This window comes from Embiotoca jacksoni, unplaced genomic scaffold (assembly GCF_022577435.1).
Source record: "Embiotoca jacksoni isolate LCO1_2020_lvr unplaced genomic scaffold, fEmbJac1.0.p SCAF_17, whole genome shotgun sequence".
NCBI classification, from domain to species: Eukaryota; Metazoa; Chordata; class Actinopteri; family Embiotocidae; genus Embiotoca; species Embiotoca jacksoni.
The window spans coordinates 7435790-7459346 of record NW_027185307.1 but is presented as its reverse complement, the minus strand read 5'-3'; the positions used below and the strand labels follow the sequence as shown (position 1 = coordinate 7459346).

The following is a 23557-nucleotide window of genomic DNA, read 5'->3' as shown; positions in this document are numbered from 1 at the left end:
CACAGCAGGACATAGAATGTTACGTAACAATACTATAGTGACATTTTTATGACATTTTGGACAACATACTACAGCATGACATTTTCCTTGACTTTTTGGACGACATTTGATATTTTGGACATACTATATTCAGACATTTTTATGTCTTTTGGATGATACACTATATTATATATATATATATATATATATATATATATATATAATAGTGTGTTGTGATGTACCCTAAAAAATATAAAATAATGTCAAGGACCATGTAACAAAGAAATACAAAAGGCACAAAAGCAGAAAACAAAATCTTCCCAACATACATGTATTTTTTTCTGTTATTTCATTACACTTCTCTGGAGTGGTTCATTATGGGGAGAAAGAATTATTTATTTATAATTCATTTATAATTCTGACAACACCAATCAAACAGAAAAAATTGCATTCATAGCAGAGTCGCTATTGCTGCTAAAATCAATTACACGGTCTCCTTTGTATTTTATTTGCAGTTTCTGCCACCGACCAAATAACTCCAATCCAGTAAGGTACATAACGTAAATCTCTTGAATAACCAGCTGCGAGATGATAAAAGCAACTTCACAGTATAAAAAAAGGGCTGTGAATGTGTACGTGCCTGAGCCACTGTTACTGAGCCACTGTTACTGAGCCACTGTTACTGACATGCAGTAACAGCAGATATTGTTAACGTGTGTTCAGGTCAGCACCAGAGAAGAACATGGCGAGGACAGCAAAATGTTCACTGTTTATAAGTGTATTTGATCCTGTTATGAAAACATATCTTTTTTTTTTTATTGATTGTTGTTATCATAATTGTGTATTAGCCTCTACTTATCACTTATTAATGTGTTTCTCAGTGGTGGAAGAAGTATTAACATTACTTGATTAAATGTAACAGCAAAGCAATGTAAAAATACTCCATTACAAGTATGTGTACGAAGTAAACAGATAAACAGTTTGGCAAAAAGGTAACTTGATTACACAAACTCCATCAGCTTCTTAATAAGAGCTCCAACGGCGGTGGCAATCAGGATTTGATAGATTTTGACAAATGATCTTGGATCTTGGTAAATGTCTCCAACAACAACAACCCACAACAGTTTTCACAACACTGTTTTTTTTTTTTTTGTTTTTTTTTTACATTTAGGCTCCAGATCTGGAAACAATCTAAATATATAACCCACGTATTCATGTTTTCACAAATTAAAATGAAAAGATACAGGACTGTGTTTATATCATATTTCGTTTCATTGTAAGTATTCATTCATGTCAAAATAACTAAAGGAAAGAGAGTATTATCGGCTGAGATGGTGATGTCATCAAGTACGCTGCTGAAGGACAGTACTGCATCCTCCCGTCCTCAGGAGTCTGTACTTCTGAATCAAACTTGTCAAGTCCCTGCTACCAAGTACGCAACTCTGAACTTGTTATTGAGAAACACCCCTAGTTTTGAACTGCCGTGACGATATGATGTCATAACGTTGCGAGGGCAGAGATACTGGATTAGCAGTGCATTAATGAGTTCACTCATCGTTTTGACACTTTCACAGTGTTCATCTTGCTCCCAAACCCCTTTACTGTGTAAAAATCAAAGGAAAGTGGAATTTATACAATATGGGCTCTTCAAATTTGTAGTTTGGAAGAACTTGAAAGCAGACAAAGTGACCATTCAGGTACAGAGCACCACCTACTGTCCAAAGGCAGGAAGCTGCAGTGCTGGATGTGTGCTAACATCAGAGCACAGAGGCAGTGAGTTGGTGTCTGAAAGGTGCTGAGTGTGCGGCTTTGTGGTTTTGGTGAACACTGATTCTGTCCACTGTCTCTGCTCTCACCAAGAAGCAGATCACATCCTTCTCCTTCACACAAGGTCAGCGTTTGATACTCGAAGCACAGATTTGTATCACGTGGGCAGAAATAGGTGTTGGTGGAAACTGAATTTTAAATAATGTATATTTGAATTACTCAACTTAAATAATGGCATAAAAAAAATTAATCGGAATGACATCATTTAAAATTGTGATATCTAGCTTAAATATTTGCCTTGAAAAGCAGAAGATAATTTAAAATTGAATTTATTGATTTGAAACTGAATGTAACATTATTATGAATTGTATTCATTTGCTCTCAAACTGAATATAATCCTTACTGTAAATGTATGTCTCAAAATTCAAATTCAGTTTGTCTCACATCTAGCTCTTTAAAATTTGGTGAGAAGTTTTTTGAGGTCTACTTTTGCTTGACAGTAACTTGTCCTTGAATTATCTTCCTGCTTTCTTTCTCACCTGCGCAGCTCAGAATACTCTGCATGAACAGTTTCTAGAAATATGAGGTAAAAGAAAAACCGCCAAAGAGATCAGACAGGAGAGGTTTGAGAGGTAACTGTGATTTTGTTATAACACCTGAGCAGCATGAAGCTCTGACAGACGCTGGAAGTCCACTTCAGAGAGCAAAATGCACATTAAGCTTTCGAAACATAGTTACCAACTTTAAAAAGCGAGGAAACATTCATCCCGTAGACGTGACACTTAATAAACTGAAGGAAAATCCACACGTACGCAGAAGAAGGCTGGAAGCGGAAGTGAAGGCATCTCCACTGTTGAACTTCCTGCTCTCGTGCACAAAACTGTAACTGGATATTTACTCTCAGGACGAAGACAGAAATGATGACTAACATGTAACTGTAACATGACCTTTTGTTTGGTTTTAGATTCAGAACAGGCGAGAGGGTCCTTCGGTTGTCGCCCCTTCACCGACTGCTCCTTGATACTGTACAGGTGCAGCATGTTTCCAGCCCTTCACGAGTCTGTTCAAAGTCACGTCAGCAGCAGGATACTCGGCCCGTCGTCCTCTCCTGCAGAGACGCTTCTTTAACTCGGGAGCTTCCAGAAGATTAACTGTCTGTCCTCTCCCCCCGTGATCACTGTGGTGCACAGCTCACTCATCCACATGGCTGTGACGGCACCTGTGCAAACAAGAAGACTTTTATAATCAATATATTATGAGTAATAAATCACGACAAATGTCAGCATTTAACCCTGAGAACCCGATGGATGCAAACTGTGTCGAAATTCCCTTCTCCTCCGTTGAATTGCAGTGAGTATTTATCACAGAGATCGAATACATATATCCTGTGAAACTGCACAACTTGAGCTTTCCAACAATGTCAGTGCCTCGTCTGCGTGACGAGGCACTATAGCTGACATTACATCCCACTTAGTATGAAAACAAACAAACATGTGAGTCCCTGGTTTCATATAATTTATTTTTTGTCAAGCACTAAGCACATATTTGCTCAAACTGCTGAGTCATACCATTGTATGAGTCAGCAGTTTGGACAAATATGGTTCAGATTTTGTCAGATTCTAGACAATCTTCTCTACACATCTATAAAAAGACATCGCCACTGACAATATTTCATGGTGAGAGACACGTAAACACATCCGTTTTAAAAGGCAAATAGTTTTTCCCTTGATAAAAGGGCGAATAAAAAGTCAAATAAAATAAACAACATAAGTATCAGCAAATTAAATGATGATGGATTTGAATGCTGTCCTGAGAAAAACAAGATATGGCAAGAATTATTAGCCCCCTGTAATGACCAGGATATAAGCTTAAAAGTGAACGTATCCTGTTCCTGGGGTTCAAAGGGTTAATAAGATTTAGGCTTTATTTTCATACACTGTTTCTGTACTTTGGATTGACAAAACATGAGAGCTGTGTTGTTTTCTTTCGTTTTAGGTTTATAACAGAGATGACTAATCGGCTTTAAAGGAGCATAAAAACAAGGCTGAACTTTGTACCTGCGTGTGCGGAGATCCTCTTGGTGACCGTGTTGCTCAGCAGGTCCCACAGAAGGAGGTCTCCAGACTGTCCCCCACACAGCACCGAGTTCCCGTCCCAGCAGAAACACCTGCAAACACACACATGCTGAGAAATCCTTTCGACTTCTGTCAGTCAACAGTGAGACTGTGAATCGAGTGCTTTTCAGAAGCTGTGATCAGTGCAGAGCTCAGACTCCTAAACAAGTCAGATTAAAGCTTCAGCAGGTTTTTCTTTCCGCATCTAAGTGTTTAGTTTTAACATCGAATGCGTGGGTGTACAGGACATAATTCGATTTTTAGTTATGTCAGGTTTCAAGGTTTTCTGAGGAGCTTCAGATGTTGTGACTTCCTGGTAAACATACAGCACTAAAAGGACAGAGTGTTTTACCTCTGCTCCTCGTCAGCCTTCACCGATGAGATCACCATTCCCGTCTGGACGTCGGTAACCTTCATACACGAGTCGGCACCGACACTGAGAACGTGTCGGCTGTCTGAGGATGAAAAAAATCGGAGTCGGGACTTCAGTCTGGCAGCAGTTGAAAGAAAGCTTTCAATCTGAGTTTTCAAAATCATTTTCATGGTGCTGTAGCTTCTCAGTTCAGCTGATGTTACTTAACAAATGTTACTCGTGTTACTTGATAAAAAGAAAACAGAAAATGTACAGCATGCCTGTGATACACCAGTTTTTTTAATTAGGCTGACAGACACTTATTGGACAGTAAACTTGAGTGTGTGAGGGATAATGTGTTGTTAGAAAATGAACCCTGCTTTGTCTTTCAGTAAAGTTCTGTATGATCTATACAGCAGAATAACTCAAACAGCTGTAGATTGTTATGGCTGCTTGGTGCTCTGTAAATGTAAGACAATAAGCTACTTAGAGAGCAACAGAAACCTTGATATTGTGCTCTGGACTGACCTTTCAAATAAAAGGCAGTTTCATAAGGATGCAATCATAGTTTCTGCAGAGGCTCAGCACTGCAGCTACTGGAAGGAGTGATGATTTAGATGTTTGTAACCAAACTAGTTCCACAAAAGGTTCAATTCTAAGAAGATTTTTTTACTTCAGTGCATCAAGGTAAAGACTTAGATTCCACCACCCCGACATTAAAGTACTGCGTTCACGCGTACCAGGACTGAAGGCCACGTGGTGGATGGTCCCAGTGTGGCAGTGGACCTGCTGCAGGGTCCCGTAGCTGCTGGTGTCCCAGATGGTGACCGTCCCGTCTTTACAGCCGGACACTAGCAGCGTCCCCGCAGGATTTAGACCAACAGTGTTCACCTGGACATCAGTGTTAGAAAGGGAATATTTCAGAAGCCTAACAGGTCTGAGCTGCTACGGTGCTGCCAAATTAATAATGAATAACGGCCCAAGAGTCAACTGACTCAGTATTACTATCTGCCAAATGTCTCACTTGGTCACAGGATTCTGTCCTGACGCTGTGCATGCGCTGCTCATGCACCAAAGTAGAAACCACCCATAACGAAGCCTTGGCAACACGGTGAGAGAGTGCAGAATCTCACTGGGGTTTCGTCAAGTTCGGCCCACGACATCTCAGGAAGGCTGGACAGCAGTCCAGGCCTCCCGGGACTTCTCTTCTCAATACTCGCACACACACCATCCCTGCTCTACCCGTTTAACGTCTGACCTAGTATGACTTGACCTACATAATTTAGCAACGTTATCTTGCTCTACCTGCTGCTCATGACCACCAACACCGTTCCTCCACAGACTGCCCTGTTCAGCTGCTTCACGTCCCTCACTGCCTGCTGCAGGCTCCGCCCACTGATTAGAAGACCCCGCAGTCGTGCTGCTGTTGAATGAACCCTCAACGAGCAACCTTCGCTGGACGCACCCTTGCGCTCCACCTCCGCCCATCTCCCTCATCTGCTAGTTCAGCATGTCTTTCTCTTTTCCTCTCATGAGCTTTATCAATATTATCATCCCATGGCTCTGCTCGTTCAACGAAATAAACTTTAGTTTTGTTTGTATGAGGTTTTTAACCCTTCTTGTTTTGTTAAAATCACACATGGCATAACTCACATTACACCACATTTAAAACAGGCACACAGGTTTATCCACTACATACTTATTCTAAAAAGTCACAGTACATTTTTTTTTTTATACAATTTAAATACAGATGTTAAATATGTGATGAAACTGTACATAAAGAATGTAAATTGACATGTGTAGGTACAGCTACAGCCTCACTCACCCCGGCATCATGCTCCAACTCAGCCAGCACCTCAAACTGAGATCTCCTGTGACTGGACGAGTTGTCAGCAGCACACTGCCAGACCTGTGAAATAAACAAGACAATAATACACTACTCTGACCTCTCATTTAGACAACAGATGCAAAGGTTGATCATTAAAATACTAAATTCATCGTTGTTTTCCTAAACATTTTTAACATTGCGACATCCCCCCGGATTTATTCATGTTTACCTTCACAGTTGAATCCCAGGATGCCGTGTAGAGTCGGTCCTCAAGCCAACAGATTTCACTGACAGCATCGTCGTGACCCATCAGCGTGTCCTGCCGCCGGCCGTACGGGACGGAGTAGAAATAACTGGGAGGGAGGAGAGTGTCGGTCAGTGAGGAACCGTCGACTCGCGTCTGAAAACCACATCAATAATATCATGTACATACACGTTGTTGTCCCACGAAGAGCACACCACAGTTTTACCGTCTGCCAGCATCAAACAGGATGATAACGCCTGAAAAACAGAGGTTTCATGTTCAGAGAGAGCTGCAACTGGTCAGGAGGACTGAAGAGAGAGGAGGAGAGCTGGGAGGTAAATACAGCAGAGTACCATGTTAGAGAAGGACATGCTTCTCTGGAAGTCCTTCAGCTCTCTGGAAAACATCTTCAGTGTTGAGTCTGAAATAAGGCACAGTTGAGTTTTAGACAAAATTATAGGAGTCATTTCAACTAAAAAGTGTAATATGTGCTCCCTGAATCAATCTTCAATTTGTTCTCCCGTTTTTAGAGCACCTGATGGGATTTAATCAATAAGATCCGCAATAACATGTAAATTGGGACTTAAAAAGAGAAAACACTTTTCAGGCTAAATCCTGTCATGGGTAGTAAAACATCTGGGTTTTTTTTGTTTTTATTTTTTTAAACACACACTTTCTGTTTTTCCCCCTGTGAGACATTTGTGTGATTCCATCACTTTTCACCACGTTGGTGACAGAAGCAGTCATTTAAAATGATGCCGTATGAAGCCGGCCTGAGGCTCAACACTAACCGCTCTGTGATATATCTCACTGCTCTGAGAGAGTCAACTGTCACATTACAAACCAGTGTTATTGTTTTTCTGACATCTGTAACCGTGACTGCATTACAATGTTTCAGGAAAACAATGTGCATAACGCATCTGCATCCAAATACCTTTTCCAAACATTTCTGATGAAGCAAATTCCTTAAAAAAGTCAGTTGCTTTTCTTTGGATCTTTTTTTTTTGTGCGTTTTCTACAACAGTCTGTATTTGTCTCAGTTTTCAGACCTTGGGATGTGGAGAAAATAGCAGCTCCGTCTCGAGTCACAGCGATGCCCGTCACAGCTCTGCAGAAGAAAGACTCGAAATAATAACACGCCTAAATAAAACAAGGAGCAGTCAAGAGGATTAAAAGACAGAGACTAAATACAGTTGGAAGTGGACTCTGAAATGATTGACAAGTGCACTGTTCAGAAATGGAAGAAAAACTTTTTCACTGAAGGTGCTCTGCAGATGTTTATTTGTTTTATCTAAAGGAAGTAGTCCTACAGCAGCCACCTGTCCTCTGCTGCTCTGCCACAATTAGATTTTAAAAATTCTACATGCACTTCCTTATTTTTGAACCACAGCTTTCATTTCTGTTGCATGTGAACTAGAAGTCAACTGGCCGGCTGCTGACTCACTCTTTATGGATCTTGTCGCTGGAAATGACTTCCAGACTTCCCATGTTTGCCCAGGCGAACTTCCTGCTCTCCTCAGTGAGGTCTTCAAAGGATGAGTCTTCACCCTGAGAGGCTGCGAAGAAACACAGGGATGGTTACCGTGGAGACGCATGCAGGAATCAAAAACATGATGCCCAGTTTATATGTGTTTGATGGTTTAAGAGTGACTGAACAAACCGTAATGCCAACAGGGTTTCCAGACTACAATCACAAGGGATGGGACAGAATTTTTGAATATCTCTTATGATATATATTTGATTAATAGATGAATAGTTAAAGGCGAATTTTTAATTCGTAGTATTAGTTTGAAATGCCCTTCCCTAATAATCAGTAAAGACAAGCCGTGCGCAATAAGTGGGCGAAGCCAGACTAACAATTAATTTATATATTTCATGTAAATAAACTGATCTGGTAGAGAAAAGAGTTGCAGCACTGATAACAGGGATGTTGTAGATTCACCAAAATACAAACAGCCTCTCTAATTGTAGGATCTGTGGCAGCATTGGTGAACATAACTGTTATTACATTTCACTGGTGTCATGTTATCAGAAACTGAAGGTCTTTAATGTGAAAGATCAGCCTCTGTCATCGCACATCACACATACTCTACCTGGAGACAGGTCACTGATTGGAGAGCTGATGCTGGGGCTTCGAGTTATGTTGTGAAACCTGGGTGTGATCCTGTGAGGGTGAGGGCTGCTGAACAGCTGTTTGGGCGTCTGGCCGAACTCCAGGATCTGAGTCAGCATGGCGATTCTCTGATCGGTGTCCTCAATGCTTCACAGAGAGAAGAAGAAGAGGAGAGTTATGGGACAGTAGACATACATAGAATAGTAATAACGGAGGGATTTTCTGTTTTTTCCACCTGTCACAGTCGATGCTGCCTTCGTAGGTCAGCGGGTGAAACACTGAAAGAAAATAGTTCACATATTAGTCGTCGTCCAGTTTCTGTTTGTTTCATGTTGAAAATAGATTTTACCATTCTGAGCGACCACAGCTTCACTGCCTCTCTGTTTAAAGCCAAACACCAGGTCGATCCACTCATGAAGGTGCTCGGATACAAACTGACTCTCCAATGCTTGTTTGTGCTTTTGAAGAAAATCACTGGCATCTGGAAGGAAGACAAAGACAGGAGCACATGAGCTGAATGGACAATTAACTTAAACTCTTCACACAGTTCACAACATGTCAGGATCAAACAGGAAGTTCACCTGAGGCCCACGGTGGCAGAGCAACATCACCAACTAAACTTCCATTCTGCCGACGGCCCAAATCAAGAATCAGTCGGTTTTCCAGGAAGCTGCAGTCGGTCCCATAAAACTCTGCAGTCAACTACATTAGCAGAAAGACATACTGTGAATACAAGGAATACATTATTCTATCGAAAACTCTGCAGACAGAATGTGAAGGCTCTATTTTTCTTGGTATAGTTCAACTCAACTCGATCAGTTTGGTCGCAAGGACTTTAACATTTTGGCCGCTCGAGTAGCTTGGCAGGAGATATTTGTGCAGGATGTCTTGTATCAAGCAATTATGACACAATGACGAGGGAATTGTCGGAGAACTAAAATCCAACGAAAAGTGTTTTTTGTTTTTTTTTTCAGAAACTATAATCTTGGATTCATCAGTGGCCTGTCGCGTCTAGTGTGACTTTTTTTTGGGATCTGCACATCTCACTTGGAACCACAATGGAGACAACATCTAAAAAAGAACCAGTTAACAACCACAATTTAAGGTGCAAAACCAAAAAAGGCAAGTTGAGTCGAGCTGTACCGAATGGTGAAGCAGAGAAAACCTTTCTGAATGTGGCCACCACAGTGGAACTGAAAAAAAAGTGCAGTCGACTGATATTTTGTACCTCTTTGAAGTCAGTCGCACCCTCTAAGCAGTTTTTCCATGTGTCACCAACGCTATAGGAAATCAGAGCGTATCAGTAAATACCAATGTGAAACATCAGATTGTTTTTTTTAAAACTGCAGCCTTAATAAACACATTTATGCGGCAAAAGGTGAGGTATAGTAAAGACTGGTGTTCCAGATTAAATATAACACTTTGCATGTATTGACATTATTCATAAACTGTATAAAAATTAACATCCAAATGGACATTCATTGGTAAAAGTTTTGAATGTATTGCTTTGGTCATAGCCAAGCAAAGAAAACGGGTATAAACTACAGGTTAGAAATATTTACTAGACAGTTTTTTTTTTTTAATATGTTTGACATGATGAAAAAAAGTACCTGTTAAACATGCGATCAGCATGGTCATAACGGCCATTCTGGAGACACAGCATGTGCTCTGGAGCTGGAGGGGAGAGGAAAGTTCAGGATTTAAAATAATAATTACAATGCAGGCAGCTCCATATCAACAAATTATTAAATTACGACAGCCTAGAATTTATGTGCAAAAGATATTAGCCCATCCACTGCTTTGTAATGAGTCTCTATATTGCCGTGGTGTAATTTGTTACCAACTGCTAAGACATAAAGTCAAAACAATAACAATAAAGGCTATTTTTTTTTCCGTTATATTAACTGCACTAATCATTTGCTGAGAGTTTATATCAATATCAAATTAACTGAGATGGATAATGAAATAATGGAAGTATCTTTATAATCTTGCATTATATTAATTTTGTCCTTTTGGAAAAGTTTGTGGCAATATTGACACAAGTTCTTTCCAAAGCTTGTATTTTAGCTTTTATTTTGAAGAAACTGCTCCTCTCTGACTTCAACAAGCACAAACTATCACAATGAAATCTGAGAGTGTTTTGAACTGCAGTTTTACATCTTAAATCTGTTAGTCATTAGACTGGAAGGCTTTGCACCAACAAACCTCAGTCCACAGGGAACAGTGGCAACAACCACCCAGATAATAAGAGTCTGGTTGAACCATGTTTGAACACACTGAAAGGAGAGTCTGCACTGCGGTTTCATGCATCCTGTGTGTGACATACCGACTCTGACCAGGTAAAAGAGGACGTATCCTGGAGATGAGTAGTGGCTGCCGTACATGAAGCGAGGTTCGGGCATGCCTCTGTAGCGAGCCTGTGAACAGGAGAAGGACTCCGTGGTTACTGAGGAGCTTCTCATCAGAGATATTCAAACATCAGTGAACATCACAGTCTCACCAGCAGTCCGTCCAGCCGCTCCTTGTTTAGGGCTCCCACAGGTTTGCTCAGGTCTCTGAATGTTGCGGCACTCGTCAGGTCTGAGAAACCAAGTGTGAAGTCCTGACAATGAGCTGAAGCCTCTTTAACACGGGGAAACCTTTGATGCTCATTTGAACCTGTGGACTCACCTAACTGAGCGCTGGTGTAGTCGGCGAGGACCCAGGGGAAGACGGGGTACTGGGAGAGGTCGTTGCAGCTGCGGTCGGCCAGGTTGTTGAGGTGGAGGAGGTACTGGTAGTTACTGAGGTGGCCGCGCTGCCACTGCAGCATGTAGCTCTCTGCCGTGTGTTCGATCATGTGGTTCTCTGAGCGACACAGAGGAGAACAGTACGGATCAGTGGTTCAGTTTGTAAAGAGTTACAGGGTTTCACCAGTGACAGTTTTCAAAGGCCAAAACCACTATTTCAGGATCACGGTGAAGAGATGATGGCTGATATTCTGCCTTTATTTATATATTTATTTATTGTTTGTGGTTGTTATGCAGTCAAAAAATTCGACAGGTTCAAATAATGAGAGTTTTCTCTGAATTTTCTGACAGAAAAAGCTTCGAAACAACATTTATGACATCGAGAGATTATAACTCTCCACTGAAACCCTGTTTATAATGTTGTTTATTGGCAGGTTTTGTGTTCCAGACTATTGAATGACCTCTTTGTAGTAATGGATTAAACACATATAATTACACAATTTTGCACAACAGAAAAAGCAGAACAGCAGGAAACACCTACAGATTTAGGACATAAAGGTGCCGCGTGGAGTTCTTATTGCACCCAAAAAAGTTATATTTACATTCAGTGTGTCCTTTGTCCTTCATTATACAAAGCTGATTCTGTATAATCCTGCACTGTTTAAATCCAGGTTTGTTGGTGTGTTGCTGCAAATGTTTGTTCCAACTGCTCAGTGAAAAACAAACAAGGACTCAATCTTAGAAAAGCAGCCTCATAACACTATTAAAGGTGTTATTAGAGCACAAGATTTTTTTTAGGAACTGATGACACTTTATTTATTAACGGCTTTGCGTTTTCTCACCCAGGAAAGTGGCGATGTAGTAGTAGATCTCATCTCTGTCAGCGGTGCTGTAAAACTTCAGGTAGATGTCTGAGCAGAAGTCGTTCTCAGTGCAGAAGACCTCCAGACCCTGAGTGAGCAACGACCCAACGCACACGCAGTCGTCACACGAGTGAGTGAGATTTACTGCATTAGTATGAATGTACCATCCGACCCGTCGCTCACCAGAGGTCTGAGACCGTGCCGTCTTTTGTAGATTCTCCGGACTCTGTGCAGTTTGATTTGAATCACATTTTCCTGAAACGACAGGGCACGGGAACTAATTAACTGCAAATCATTCGTGATGATGTTGCCGCAGAGCCGCTGCAGTACATTACGACTAACTGCTCCATCTGAGAGGTCGAGCACGTGCACTTTGTCAGCTCACCGGATATCCATTGAGAGGCTGGAAGTAGAGGTTTTCATCGGTGATGCAGACGTGGCCTGGATTGGACACCAGAGGCAGGACCATCTCCACCGCACACTCCATGTGAGGCTTCTCAGCAACACTCTGAAAACTTCACAGCAGATCAACGTCATCTTATCCGGCGACACACTCTAACAGAAGTGATTCATACTACAGCGCTACTTTGTTGATCGTTATATTGAACTAAAACACCAACAGTACATAACACAAATCAAATAACCACTGAAATAAGCTTTTTGTCTGTAAACTGTGAGATTTCAAAACCATAAGTGAAAAGCAGATACGTCTGTTTGACATCCACGTACTAGTTTTTGTCAAACGATGACCTCGCCAGTCGGGACTGCAGATTGGCAGCAATCTAGAAACGCACAAGAAGAAATGTAGGTTTGGTTATAGATGATTATATATATATGACATATATATATATATATATATATATTAAATAAAGACAGAATGGATTATTCAGGCTTATAATTTTCATCATCTGACTCTCACCATCGCAGTCTGGTCTCCAACTTTTTCCAGACAGGACGCCCTGTGGAGCTAAAATATTTAACTGATTCAAAACTGAGGATGATGACAGCAACTTATAATATAGACACACACACACACACACACACACACACACACACACACACACACACACACACACACACACACACACACACACACAGCTCTAAATGCATCAAATCCCTGTGTTCCAGAGTCTGTTTAAAAGTAAAATAGAAAGACTGATAATGTGATTATTTATCAAACAAATACAGGCCACTCCATCAAACTCCCAGCTGATGTAAATGTAATATTAGTACTGTATTAAACTAGAAACATACCTGCAGTAATGTCTGAACAACATCTTCTGTTTTATTCCACACTTCCAGTTGAAAGGTTATTTTGTTTGTTCCCTGCAGAAGTGTTGAGAGAATCACAGACTTTCATGCTGACAGTTATGTAATAGTTCAAATTCTGCTGGTTCACAAAGTGTCCAAATGGCTTGATTCCACATATTGTCTGAGGGCGTGATCACTCAGGCCTGACTCATTATACTTCTCACGTTGTTTTTAATAAACGGTAGAGTTTTAGCATCAGATTTCACCGTTCATAGTTCAGTGATTTCACTGTTAGAAATTCCTCTTAGTAATAATCAGCTGAGGACATTTCTGTTTGAGCATGTGACAGGTTGGTTGAACCACACCGACATCAGATGGTCTCAGCTGCTCTCTGAGTTCCAGCTGACTCACCCTCTCATGTCTGTAAGGTGCGATGACATTGCTGTCTTTGATGTGAATAACCTGAAATGAAAGTGAAAAGGAAATTTGTGCTTTTACTTTGAAGACCCGTCAAAACAAACAACACACTGCATCAATTACAGATGAGAAATCTTGGACAATCGAAGACCACAAACTATTACCATTTACTACAGTGTAACAAGTCACGAGGACTGATACCACTCTGAAGATCAATATCTCAAAATCATATCGCCATGGTAACGATTACTCACCTGTCCACATAAAACAGTTAAGGCGGATGGCCGAGGTCTGTCAGAAAAACACAAATAAGGTAGTTTAACAAATACGTTAAAATACATACAAATATCAAAACTGTGACTACAAATTGTGAAAATGAACAAATTTCTGAAAATGCATTTTGAGATTCTGCTTCACCACATATTATAATCACCGTTAGATTTGTTTCAAACCAAACTACCTGTGTATGTCAACCAGAAAGCAGCTTTAACATGCAAGATAAGATCCCATATGGACCAATAAAGTGCAGTCGGGATTCACAATAATATCGGCACATCGTCGGTATCGGCCAACAAAGGCTTTGAATTGAAACATTGACATTGGCTCAAAATGAACATTTCTGCCCACGTGATGAGCTGATGAAACTTTAAAAACCTTTGATTTTGCCTTAATGCTTGATCACTGACTAAATGACTGATGCCACGACTCGGTGCGAGGGTGCACATGCAGCACATTTATCAAGTCTCTTGCGTCGCGTGAAATGGAGAGCCACGATTTACACGTGACGTGGAGGTTTTCTACAGTGTCTGAATATGAAGCTGTTTGCTTGCAATAAGAGTCTCAGGTAAAGCATCATCCAAGCCTGTTTAGGTAGGGTAGATATTACAGCTTTGTTTGAAATAAATGTTGAAAATAAACGCGGCATGTTTTACACAACCTAAGCGAAGTCCGTTTTCTTATTTGGCCCACTGAATGTGTACATCTTTGAAAGCACTGTATTTAATGTCTGTGTCTGCCAGTGGGCCATCACGACAAGATTAGGCATAAGAATATGTAAATTCCACCACAGGAGCGACTTAATGTTCTCTGCCGTTGGATGGGGAAAAAAACGTGTACATATATCAGCACCGGCAGTCGGCCAAAAGAGTTCAAAAATATCTGTAAAAAAAATCCAATATCCTGCATCCCTAATTTGTAGACGCTGCTTTCAAAGTTGGTTTCCAATCGTAGTTGAACTACATCTACACGTCATTTATGAGCATCAAAACCCGTTTGACAACCTAAATAAACACCATGAACTGAACACGTAACACCGGAGATGAAACCGTGCTCACTCGTGGAAAGGATTTTGCTCTTTTTCCACAAACTCGATCTTCTTGCAGTCTCGCAGAGGAATCTGCTGACACAGCGAAAAAGAATTTGGATTAACATAGTGACAACAAAATGAAAAAAACAAAGAGAGACCGTTTTTAAAAAATATTATGGAAACAAACCTTTAAAATTGGCTCCTCAAGATCCTCTGGATCAAATACGATAGATCTGGAACAAACCTTGAATGAACCTCTGATCGTTCTGGAAAGGAAACAGTGAACATTAGCCTGTAGTACAATGAAGTATAATAAAATATAAACTTATATATTGGCAAATATGTTATACGAGAAAGGAAATAGATATAAGAAAGACAATAAGTTTGCAAAAAAAAAAAAAATGCTAATGACATGCTAGCATCCCTTTTCTAGCTTTTCAAGCAAAACAAAACGGAAGAAAATGTTCTTGTAAAAAGCCTGAATGAATTCAAACATTACAATTAGATCTAAGTTTTAACAATTTATAAAGTTCAATAAATGTTGCTCGTAGATTTCTGGACTGAGCTGGCACGTTAGCAAAGCTGTTTCTATTAATGTGAGAGAACATGCTTCGTTATATGCTGCAGACGTGAATTTTAAATGTGTTAAATTTCACAGAGGTCTGTCGTCAAGTGATTCATGCGTCTGTAACTTCGTCGTATTCTTTCTTGTTACGACGGACACGTTCACAAAAAACTCAGTGACTATCACTGAACAGTTTACAATGCTGGTCACTGGATAAACACGAGGAGGAAACACAGGAGTTGAGAGCAGCATAAATCGTTTCTGCTCTCACTTCCTCCGGCTTTAATAGGACAATAAAAGTAAACTGTCTGAAGGAAGAGGTTCCTTTAGTTTGCTCAGCCCTTCATAACAGACGAGCTCATGTTTGAACAGCTGTACAAGCTGCGGTAACCGCCATCAGCTCTGAAAGCTTTAAACAAACATAATTAGCTGTAAACATGATAAGAAGAAAAGGAAACGGAAACAAGCATGTGTAACACTTACACACTTTTTTTGGGTTTTCACACACTGAATCGAGGTTGCCAGCATTTTTTTTTGTATTTAATAACACATTCGCACAATTTCCCTTATTAAGTGATTTTATAGAGTAATGATTTATGTTATTAGTTTTATATGAAGCTTTTTTTTTCTTTTTATATATATAATCTGACTTACCTCTCCTTTTTGTCTTTGCTTGTTACATGGTATGCGGTGTGTTGTTCAAAGTAATACTCCTCCAAATCCAGCAACAACAGAGAAAACCTACAGAAGAACAATAAAACAGCAGCTGGTGGTTAACGAGACAAACAACAAACAACCACTTAAATAATCCCCCCAAAAAAGTCTTGTGAAACCCTGGACAGTAAATCAGTTATTAAGTGTCGGGGAATCCTACTGCATGTGTGAGCTGAGCTGAGCAAAGCCTGATAACTTTTAAGTGAGGTGACTAGCTCAAGTTGCATTTTGAGTAATACAGGTGCCAGTCTGAAAAACAAAAGTAGTAAAATAAAGATACCCGCTGTGCATTGATTTGGGATAGATTTAAACCGTGAGTTGAACATGTTGCAGGAGTCCGATTGAAAATCTGTGGACTACTTTCAACATTTGAGATGCAATCAAAAGGTTTGTTTACATCCATGATATTAACACAGGAAGCAGACAACAGAGAAACGTCTGGATCACTGCGTCCTTGTGATAAATATGTGACGGTTGTTCTGCTGATATATGAATACTGCAATCGCATCCATGAGGAGTGTCCTCTCATTTGACCACACCGGGAGGACCTCGTCTGTTCACACGATACCGGCTGCAGCCTGCAGACGTTCATCCTCCATTCTTCGGAGCCGAAACGATCCTCCTTCCTGCCAAGTAGGCTGCGAGTCAAAACTGCAAAACATTATTATCTACCGGACTGAGTCAATAGGATGACGCGCGGGTGGATGTGCGGGCTGTGGGGATAATACAATCAATGGGTGGATATTAGTCAGCTGACAAACAACTGAAAGTGGGTTGTATTTGTTTTTTTAATATCCTATAAGAGGTCGTTTGGGGGGTAAACTTTAACCCATCTCGCCCGACGGTAACCTCGATGTACTAATCTGTTCTTCAAATGGAAATGACACGGGATATGTCCCGGTGCGGCGGGCGGCCGCTCTTCACGCCTTCAATAACAAGCGTGCATCCCCGCAGCTGACAGCGCAGCTCTCGTCAGCTGAGTGGCCCGACGCCGTCATGACTTTCACCAACAGAGGGTGGGGTGAGGTGGTGGGGGGGGGGGGGGGGGGGGGGGGGGGGGGGCGAAAACAGCCCGCCGGTTGACCTGCAGCTCCGACCACCACCCCACCCCACCCCCCACCCCCCACCCCCGCACCGTGGAGCAAAGTCACGTCAAGAAGAGGTGGAGGGACACAAACCTTTCTTTCGTTCGCTCTTGCGTCTTTAAAAAAGCCATCGCTGCACAGCATCCTCCTCGGAAACTCGCCGCCGTGAAGACGCCTCGGTCCGGTTCTCTGACGGTAAACACGGAAACTTGCTGGACGCCACGTGACTGACTCTCAGACAAACGATGCCGCAGCAAAGAAAGAGCGAGAGGTTTCACTCTGACGCTGTTTCGGGGTACCGTCGCCGCTCCGCACAATTGTGGACAAGCAAAAAGAAAAGAGCCTCTCTCTCTGTGTGTGTGTTGCCGTTTTCATTTTTTTTTTTTCATTATGGAAATACTTTCTATACAGCTTAAGATATTTGACAATATTTTAAAAGTGGCTGCATATTTTTAACTGATGGTGATTAGTGAAATGTTTGAAAATGTGTTGCACATAACTAATCACTAGATTTAATCATTGAATCTTAAGCCTTATTTCCCAGTTTTTGCATTGGCTTATTTTTGTTTTCATTAACTATTTGATCTATTGAGGGGACTGATAATGATATTTTAATGTCAAAAATAGTCACTGTGGTGATTTACTGCAATATTGCACCTTATAATGTTGGGTGGGTCATAAGAGAAAGATGAAATAATGTTAAATAAGAAACAAAAATCACCAGCAAAAAAATGATCTAATCTCAAAATGAATTTACAAAAACATTAACTTTTTTTCAAAATATTATTATTACCTATGGATTGATCTGACAAATTTAATTTTCTGTGATTCTTTCCTCTATTAAATGAAAATACTTTGATCCATTGCCATTTCCTGTGAAGCCAGAGTACAAGTCTGTAAATGACTTATTTTATCCAACCAACAGTCCAAACCCCAAATACATTAAATCTAAATTGATGTCACAGAGACATTTTCTAAATCATCACCTTTTTTTTTCTTTTTCTTTTTTAACAGAAAACTGTTTGCATTTCTGCTTTAAAAAAAAAAAAAAAAGCAGCTCAAAACAGGTTTTCCTTTTTGTCTGTAATATACCTGCAAAACTTTCACACTGACGATGACTGATATTCCACTTTACACGCATGTCGTCGTCCTGCCAACATGTCTTGAAGAAATGTCCCAAGGTAAACCGCAGCGAGACGCCCAGCCAGAGACAAGATCTCGCCAAACATAGACGATCTCTGTCTCCCGACGTCTTGACGTGTCATCGGGGCACAGTGAGGGAAGTTTCCGATCTTGAAATGTTTTGAAACACACGACATGTATAAACTGTAGGCTTGATGTGTTGATAGGAAACATGTCCCTGCTGCAGCGTGTCGGCGGGTCAACATGCAGTGGAGGAGATACATCACTGGCTTCGCTTTCAGCCTCGTTTTTGTTGTATCATATTTCACCAATAAGGTGAGTGCGGAAAAGACTTGAGTCGTTTTAAGATCAGATACTTGGGATCTGAATTTATTACACTTCTCTTCATTCACAGCCAGTTCGGTTCATATTGCTTCATCTTACGTTCCCATCTCCAGCACACAGGCTTAAAGTCAGCCAGGATCCCTCTGAGCTCCTCTGTACAGTTCGTGACTCATTCCTTAGAAAATTGCAATGTAACACCGATCATCAATGAACCACTTATTCAGCATGATTTAAAGCCCTTTGCGAATTACTGTGACTATATGAGCATGAGCCATCAAAGCAGCATTAGAAAACTAATTCTCAACTCTTAACAAATTGGCAGAAATAATTGCAGGAAGTAAGCATGAAGAAGTTGTAAAAAAAAAAAAAAAAAAAAAAAAAGGATGTACAGTGAGCCGAGTTGAAGACTGAATCCCACCAGTAATAAGTAATATAGTCAGAGTTGTGTTGTGCCAGATAAAAGCTTTTGTAGATGCATATGGAAATGCCAAATTTGCTGAATTTTGAATAGGGTTTGGTACAAGTGCTGGAGCATTCCTTGGTATGAAATTGTAAAAGTTATCAGTGATTATGTATGAGAAGTCCATTAACTGAATAATACATATTCTTCTTCCTCCTCTGCAGTTTGTCCTGTCTGTGTTAAAATTCACCTATCCAACCTTATTTCAAGGGTGAGTAGCTGAAAGTAAAAACTATTTAAAAGTAGGCATGCACGGTAATATCGGCCCACAAAGGCATAAAATGAAATATCAGCCCAAAATGAAAATGTTTGCCATTAAACAGGCTGATAACATGCTCAACTAAATATCAATGACCCCGGCGTAAAGATGCAACAATATGTCTGCATAGTCAGCATAGTGGATATCAGCAAAAAACAAAACAATATTGTGCATCCATTTTTGAAAAACAAACAAATCATTTAAATGGTCAAATGTTGTTTTTGTGAGGAATAAATAATCATAATTCTAAATGTTTTAAAAAAGGATTTTTCAGTATTTCAAATATGCATCTTGATTCATGTTACCACTGACCTCTTATGTGCAGCCTGGTAATGAGTCATCAAACGCAAACCTTATACCCCTATGTTCGCTCAAATGATAAAAATGCATATCTCCAGATGGCAGACATTCATCGGAGCTGTCCTGCTTCTCCTGTCTGGGAAGCTGGGGTGGGTGGAAATGAGCCGCATCAGCAGGTACACTGCTTTTCTTACAGTACTTGCTGTTGGATTTATATTTCACTGTCATATGGACAACTGTGTCTGATATGTTTTAATGCTGTGTTACAGATCTGCAGCTCTGTCCTGGCTTCCAGGCTCCGTCCTGTTTGCGGGAAACATCTACGCTGGCTCCAGGGCTTTATCACGCATCGTAAGAACCATAACTAGTGTTCATCGCACAACAACGTGACCGTATTCTAAATAACGTCGGAGACCGCTGCTGCGTTTGTGATGTTTTGAATGCTGATTTTTACAGTGGTTGGGTTGGTTTTCTTCTCTCCGCAGGACATTCCTTTCTTCTTCACTCTTCAGAATTCCTCTCATGTTGTGAGTTACATAATCTTCAAGGTTGTCCGTAGAGAGGTGAGTGCATCGACCGCCTGCTGTATGTGACTGTGTTCGATTATGTGCTCCCGCCCTCTGTACGCTCTCGTCTCATTCGTCAGAAGCAAATGGAGGAAACTAAAAGATGCTGATTCACCACTGCTTCATGACCTTCAAGTCTTAATATACAGTTTCTTACACAAGATTTAACCACCACTGTGATTTATCTTTCTCAACAGAAGACTCCACGGATGAAATTGATCAGGTAACTGTTTTTTTCCCTGTGATGTAGCTGTGCAGTTGCCAATTTTCTATATGGCAAGTAAACAAGTATGGCTGAATACTGCTATACATACTGTAGATACTATATAATATACAGACATTTTACTGAATGGCATAGCTACATCTTTAAATGTGCTTCTTCCTCCTCCAGCATCTGCCTCATGCTGCTCTCCTCCATCAACCTTCCCCTTTATGACCCTCAGGTAACAATCATTTATCATCAAATGTTGGATTTCTTATCGACAGTGCAGCAGATTCAGTTATTTTTAAAGCTTTCCCTACTTTACAGTTTGACCTCGGTGGTTACCTGTGGGCTGTCTGCCATCTGTTCTGTGTTGGTAAGTCTAAACGACGTACAGATGAAACACTGTTAACTTGGAGAAGAACAGCGGCTCGAGGGGGGAACCTTGTGGGACACCGCAGATTACTGAAAAAAACCCAACATATTTATCAGTAGAGGCCGAGAGTGGCGTCAGAGGTGTCAGAGGTTGTACTCAAGCTGATTGCCATCCAAATATACATCAACCAGGAGGCATCAGGATCAGTTTTCACCCTGAAAATGAAGATTTACTGAAAGATGCACTAGATCGTGTCGAATTGCCAAAAAACAACAATGACTGTTTTAAGAGTATCATTTAATTTTCAGGTGCATACAGGGTGTTTCAAGTTCACTACAAGTCCACTAACCTAAGGTGGGTCTGAGCAGTTTTTTTGGCAGTCGAAAAAAATGAACATAAGTATCTAATCTTTAAGTTGTTGTACTTACTCTATTCTTATTTTTTATTTTACCTTAGTGATCTTGAGCAACAGTGCATCAACTACTTGTTCAGGTATGAATAAATACAACTGAAATGGCCGGATCTGAGGCTGAATTTGTGACCTCGTGGCAAATCTTAAACTTACGTGTGTTTACAGTGAAAACCTGTTTTCAATTACAGAGTATATAAAGAAATCCATACAGCACAAGTGTTTTCATGTCCAGAGAAAGTTTTACAGGGACTTTAACGATCTAAACACTGTTAGATCTATATTTGTTTTATTATTCCAATTATTTCATCATGACATATTTATATTTAACCCATAATTACTACTGACTTTGACTTTTTTTGGTTGTTCATTTTATTGTTATGTCTTTTAAACTTAGATTTATTATGTGTGAAGTTACTGGGCATATGAATTTCTCAAGAGGCCGTGCTGACAATAGTTTAATAGTAATTTAATGTCAACAGAACAGTTTCAGCACATCATCTCTTTTCTTTTTTTTTCCACAAACCTAGTCCAGTTTCAGATATCATCTCAGACTAATTCCTGCTTTTCCTGCCTTTAAATAACAGTTTACTGCTGCTGGCCATCGCTGCTCACCCGACAGGTATGACCACCACCATACAGATGTTGCATACTACTCGTGTAGGTATGAGCTGCATTTTCTACCTCTTTGTCCTCTACAGGTGACCTCACAGGTGCCTTGGAGTTCCCCTCCCTTCAGTCCCACACATTTCACTGTGGCTGCTGCGCCAGGTGAAACCATCCTCTTCTTAATGGGAGAAGCAGCGCGAGTGTGAAATGTGTTGAATAGCATCAGAATAGATCCGGTTTTCGGTGGCTGTTGCACAGCGCAGAGTTGGTTTAACCTCGTGGGATCTCAGTTAACCTTTTACATCACGTGGAGGCCGATAGTCTGCACTCTCTGCACTTTGTTATACCCGTGTTCGAAACTTGTCATTCACCACGTCTACGAGCGCTCCTGCTACCGGCTGTCCTTTAAAAGGTTACATTTTGATGCAAGATATTCTTTTGACAGATGAGGCAGCACTTTTTGCAAACATTATGTATTTTAAATTAGCTTTTTAGCAACGACACCTCTCGTATACATTCGTGTGTTTCTTCCTTCACAGTGCTTTGCTTGGGTTTTTGTTGCTGTTGGCCACTGTGAAGTTAAAAAGTGGACTGTCCCTGGAGCACTTTGGGGTCTGGATTTTTTTGGCTAAGGTGAATTTTTTTACATTTGTCTTTATCATACTTTCCAAAGCACATTGTAATAACTCATGTGCAAGAGAGAAAGAAAGTGAACCTATAACTTTGAAACTGTCCTTTCAGGTTACCGCCATGACACTCTCTCCGTTTATCTTCCACATGGACACCAATGCTCCGTCTCTTTTTTGGTACGTATGTTACTTGCCTTAATTCCCCACCTCCAATAATGTGTTTGCTTCTTTTTGGTCCAAAGTGTTAAAAAAAACATTTTTTACTTTTTCTTCTTTTACCAACGGTTTCTCTGTCAGTTATTTGCTCTTATTTTGAAAAGTTTAAGTGGCTGCTAAACACATTTACCTGTTTGCTTGCTATGTTTTAGTTTCCTCCTCAATAGTTTAAGAAAGCCATGTGTTCCTTTACCACTTTATTTTTTGCTTTTTGTTGTCTCCAGTTCGGTCTCAAATCACATTTAAAGCATCATATAAATAGATTATTATCAAACCCGCTGATTTGTTTCTGTTGATTACAGTGTGGTCGTCAGCCATGTTGGAGAGGCTCTGCTGGTGTATTCAGAGAGAGATTCTCAGGTTTGAGGACAAAGATGCAGTTCTGCCGATGAGTTCACAACTTGCACTTCCTAAAGAGCCTAAAGAGATTCTTTTTTTGTCAGAGAATGTATTTTTCTTAACTTTATTTTTGTAATTTCTCATCAGTGCCCTGATAATGCGCGACCAAATAAAATGATCTTTGAGTACATTTTGTGTTTGCATCCATAACAAAATATTTCATCTTCAAGTATGAGGATTGGATGTACTGTGTGTAGTTATCTTTGCTGTACATGACTAAATTTAGTTTGAACACAAGGCTAAGAAGCTTGTTTCCTTCACTATGGTGTAATTACTTCTACACTGAACATCTCACTATTTTGCTAGAATCATAATTTAGAGAAACACATCTGCAATTG

The 23557-nt window shown here is 40.4% G+C and overlaps 2 protein-coding genes across 3 annotated transcripts; one reads left to right on the top strand and one right to left on the bottom strand.

The window, feature by feature from the left end:
- Positions 1–211: 211 nt before the first annotated feature.
- Positions 212–17498, bottom strand: nsmaf (neutral sphingomyelinase (N-SMase) activation associated factor). Its single transcript, XM_069151419.1, has 31 exons — positions 17421–17498; positions 16183–16269; positions 15151–15229; positions 14992–15053; positions 13912–13948; positions 13652–13702; positions 13244–13315; positions 12909–12956; positions 12719–12771; positions 12375–12504; positions 12173–12244; positions 11969–12077; positions 11068–11244; positions 10898–10977; positions 10724–10814; positions 10008–10071; positions 9626–9677; positions 8979–9099; positions 8747–8878; positions 8633–8675; positions 8378–8544; positions 7729–7840; positions 7334–7392; positions 6638–6705; positions 6474–6541; positions 6270–6393; positions 6038–6121; positions 4953–5103; positions 4213–4315; positions 3804–3913; positions 212–2965 (listed from the first exon to the last, which is right to left on the bottom strand). Exons 1-31 carry the CDS (start codon positions 17456–17458, stop codon positions 2871–2873), a joined length of 2739 nt encoding a protein of 912 aa, XP_069007520.1. The 5' UTR covers positions 17459–17498; the 3' UTR covers positions 212–2870.
- Positions 17435–23349, top strand: LOC138199371 (UDP-N-acetylglucosamine transporter TMEM241 homolog). Of its 2 annotated transcripts, XM_069151421.1 has the most exons (16): positions 17435–17680; positions 18497–18785; positions 19419–19465; positions 19912–19989; positions 20083–20164; positions 20299–20376; positions 20577–20602; positions 20771–20822; positions 20909–20957; positions 21266–21311; positions 21414–21449; positions 21954–21988; positions 22068–22137; positions 22515–22608; positions 22717–22781; positions 23123–23349. In XM_069151421.1, the coding sequence occupies exons 2-16, from the start codon at positions 18714–18716 to the stop codon at positions 23184–23186; spliced, it is 894 nt and encodes a 297-aa protein (XP_069007522.1). In that variant the 5' UTR covers positions 17435–17680; positions 18497–18713; the 3' UTR covers positions 23187–23349. The 2 variants fall into 2 exon arrangements, with proteins under 2 accessions (XP_069007522.1, XP_069007523.1); XM_069151422.1 differs by lacking the exons at positions 17435–17680; positions 19419–19465 and having other exon boundaries at positions 18380–18785.
- The last annotated feature ends 208 nt before the right edge of the window (positions 23350–23557 follow it).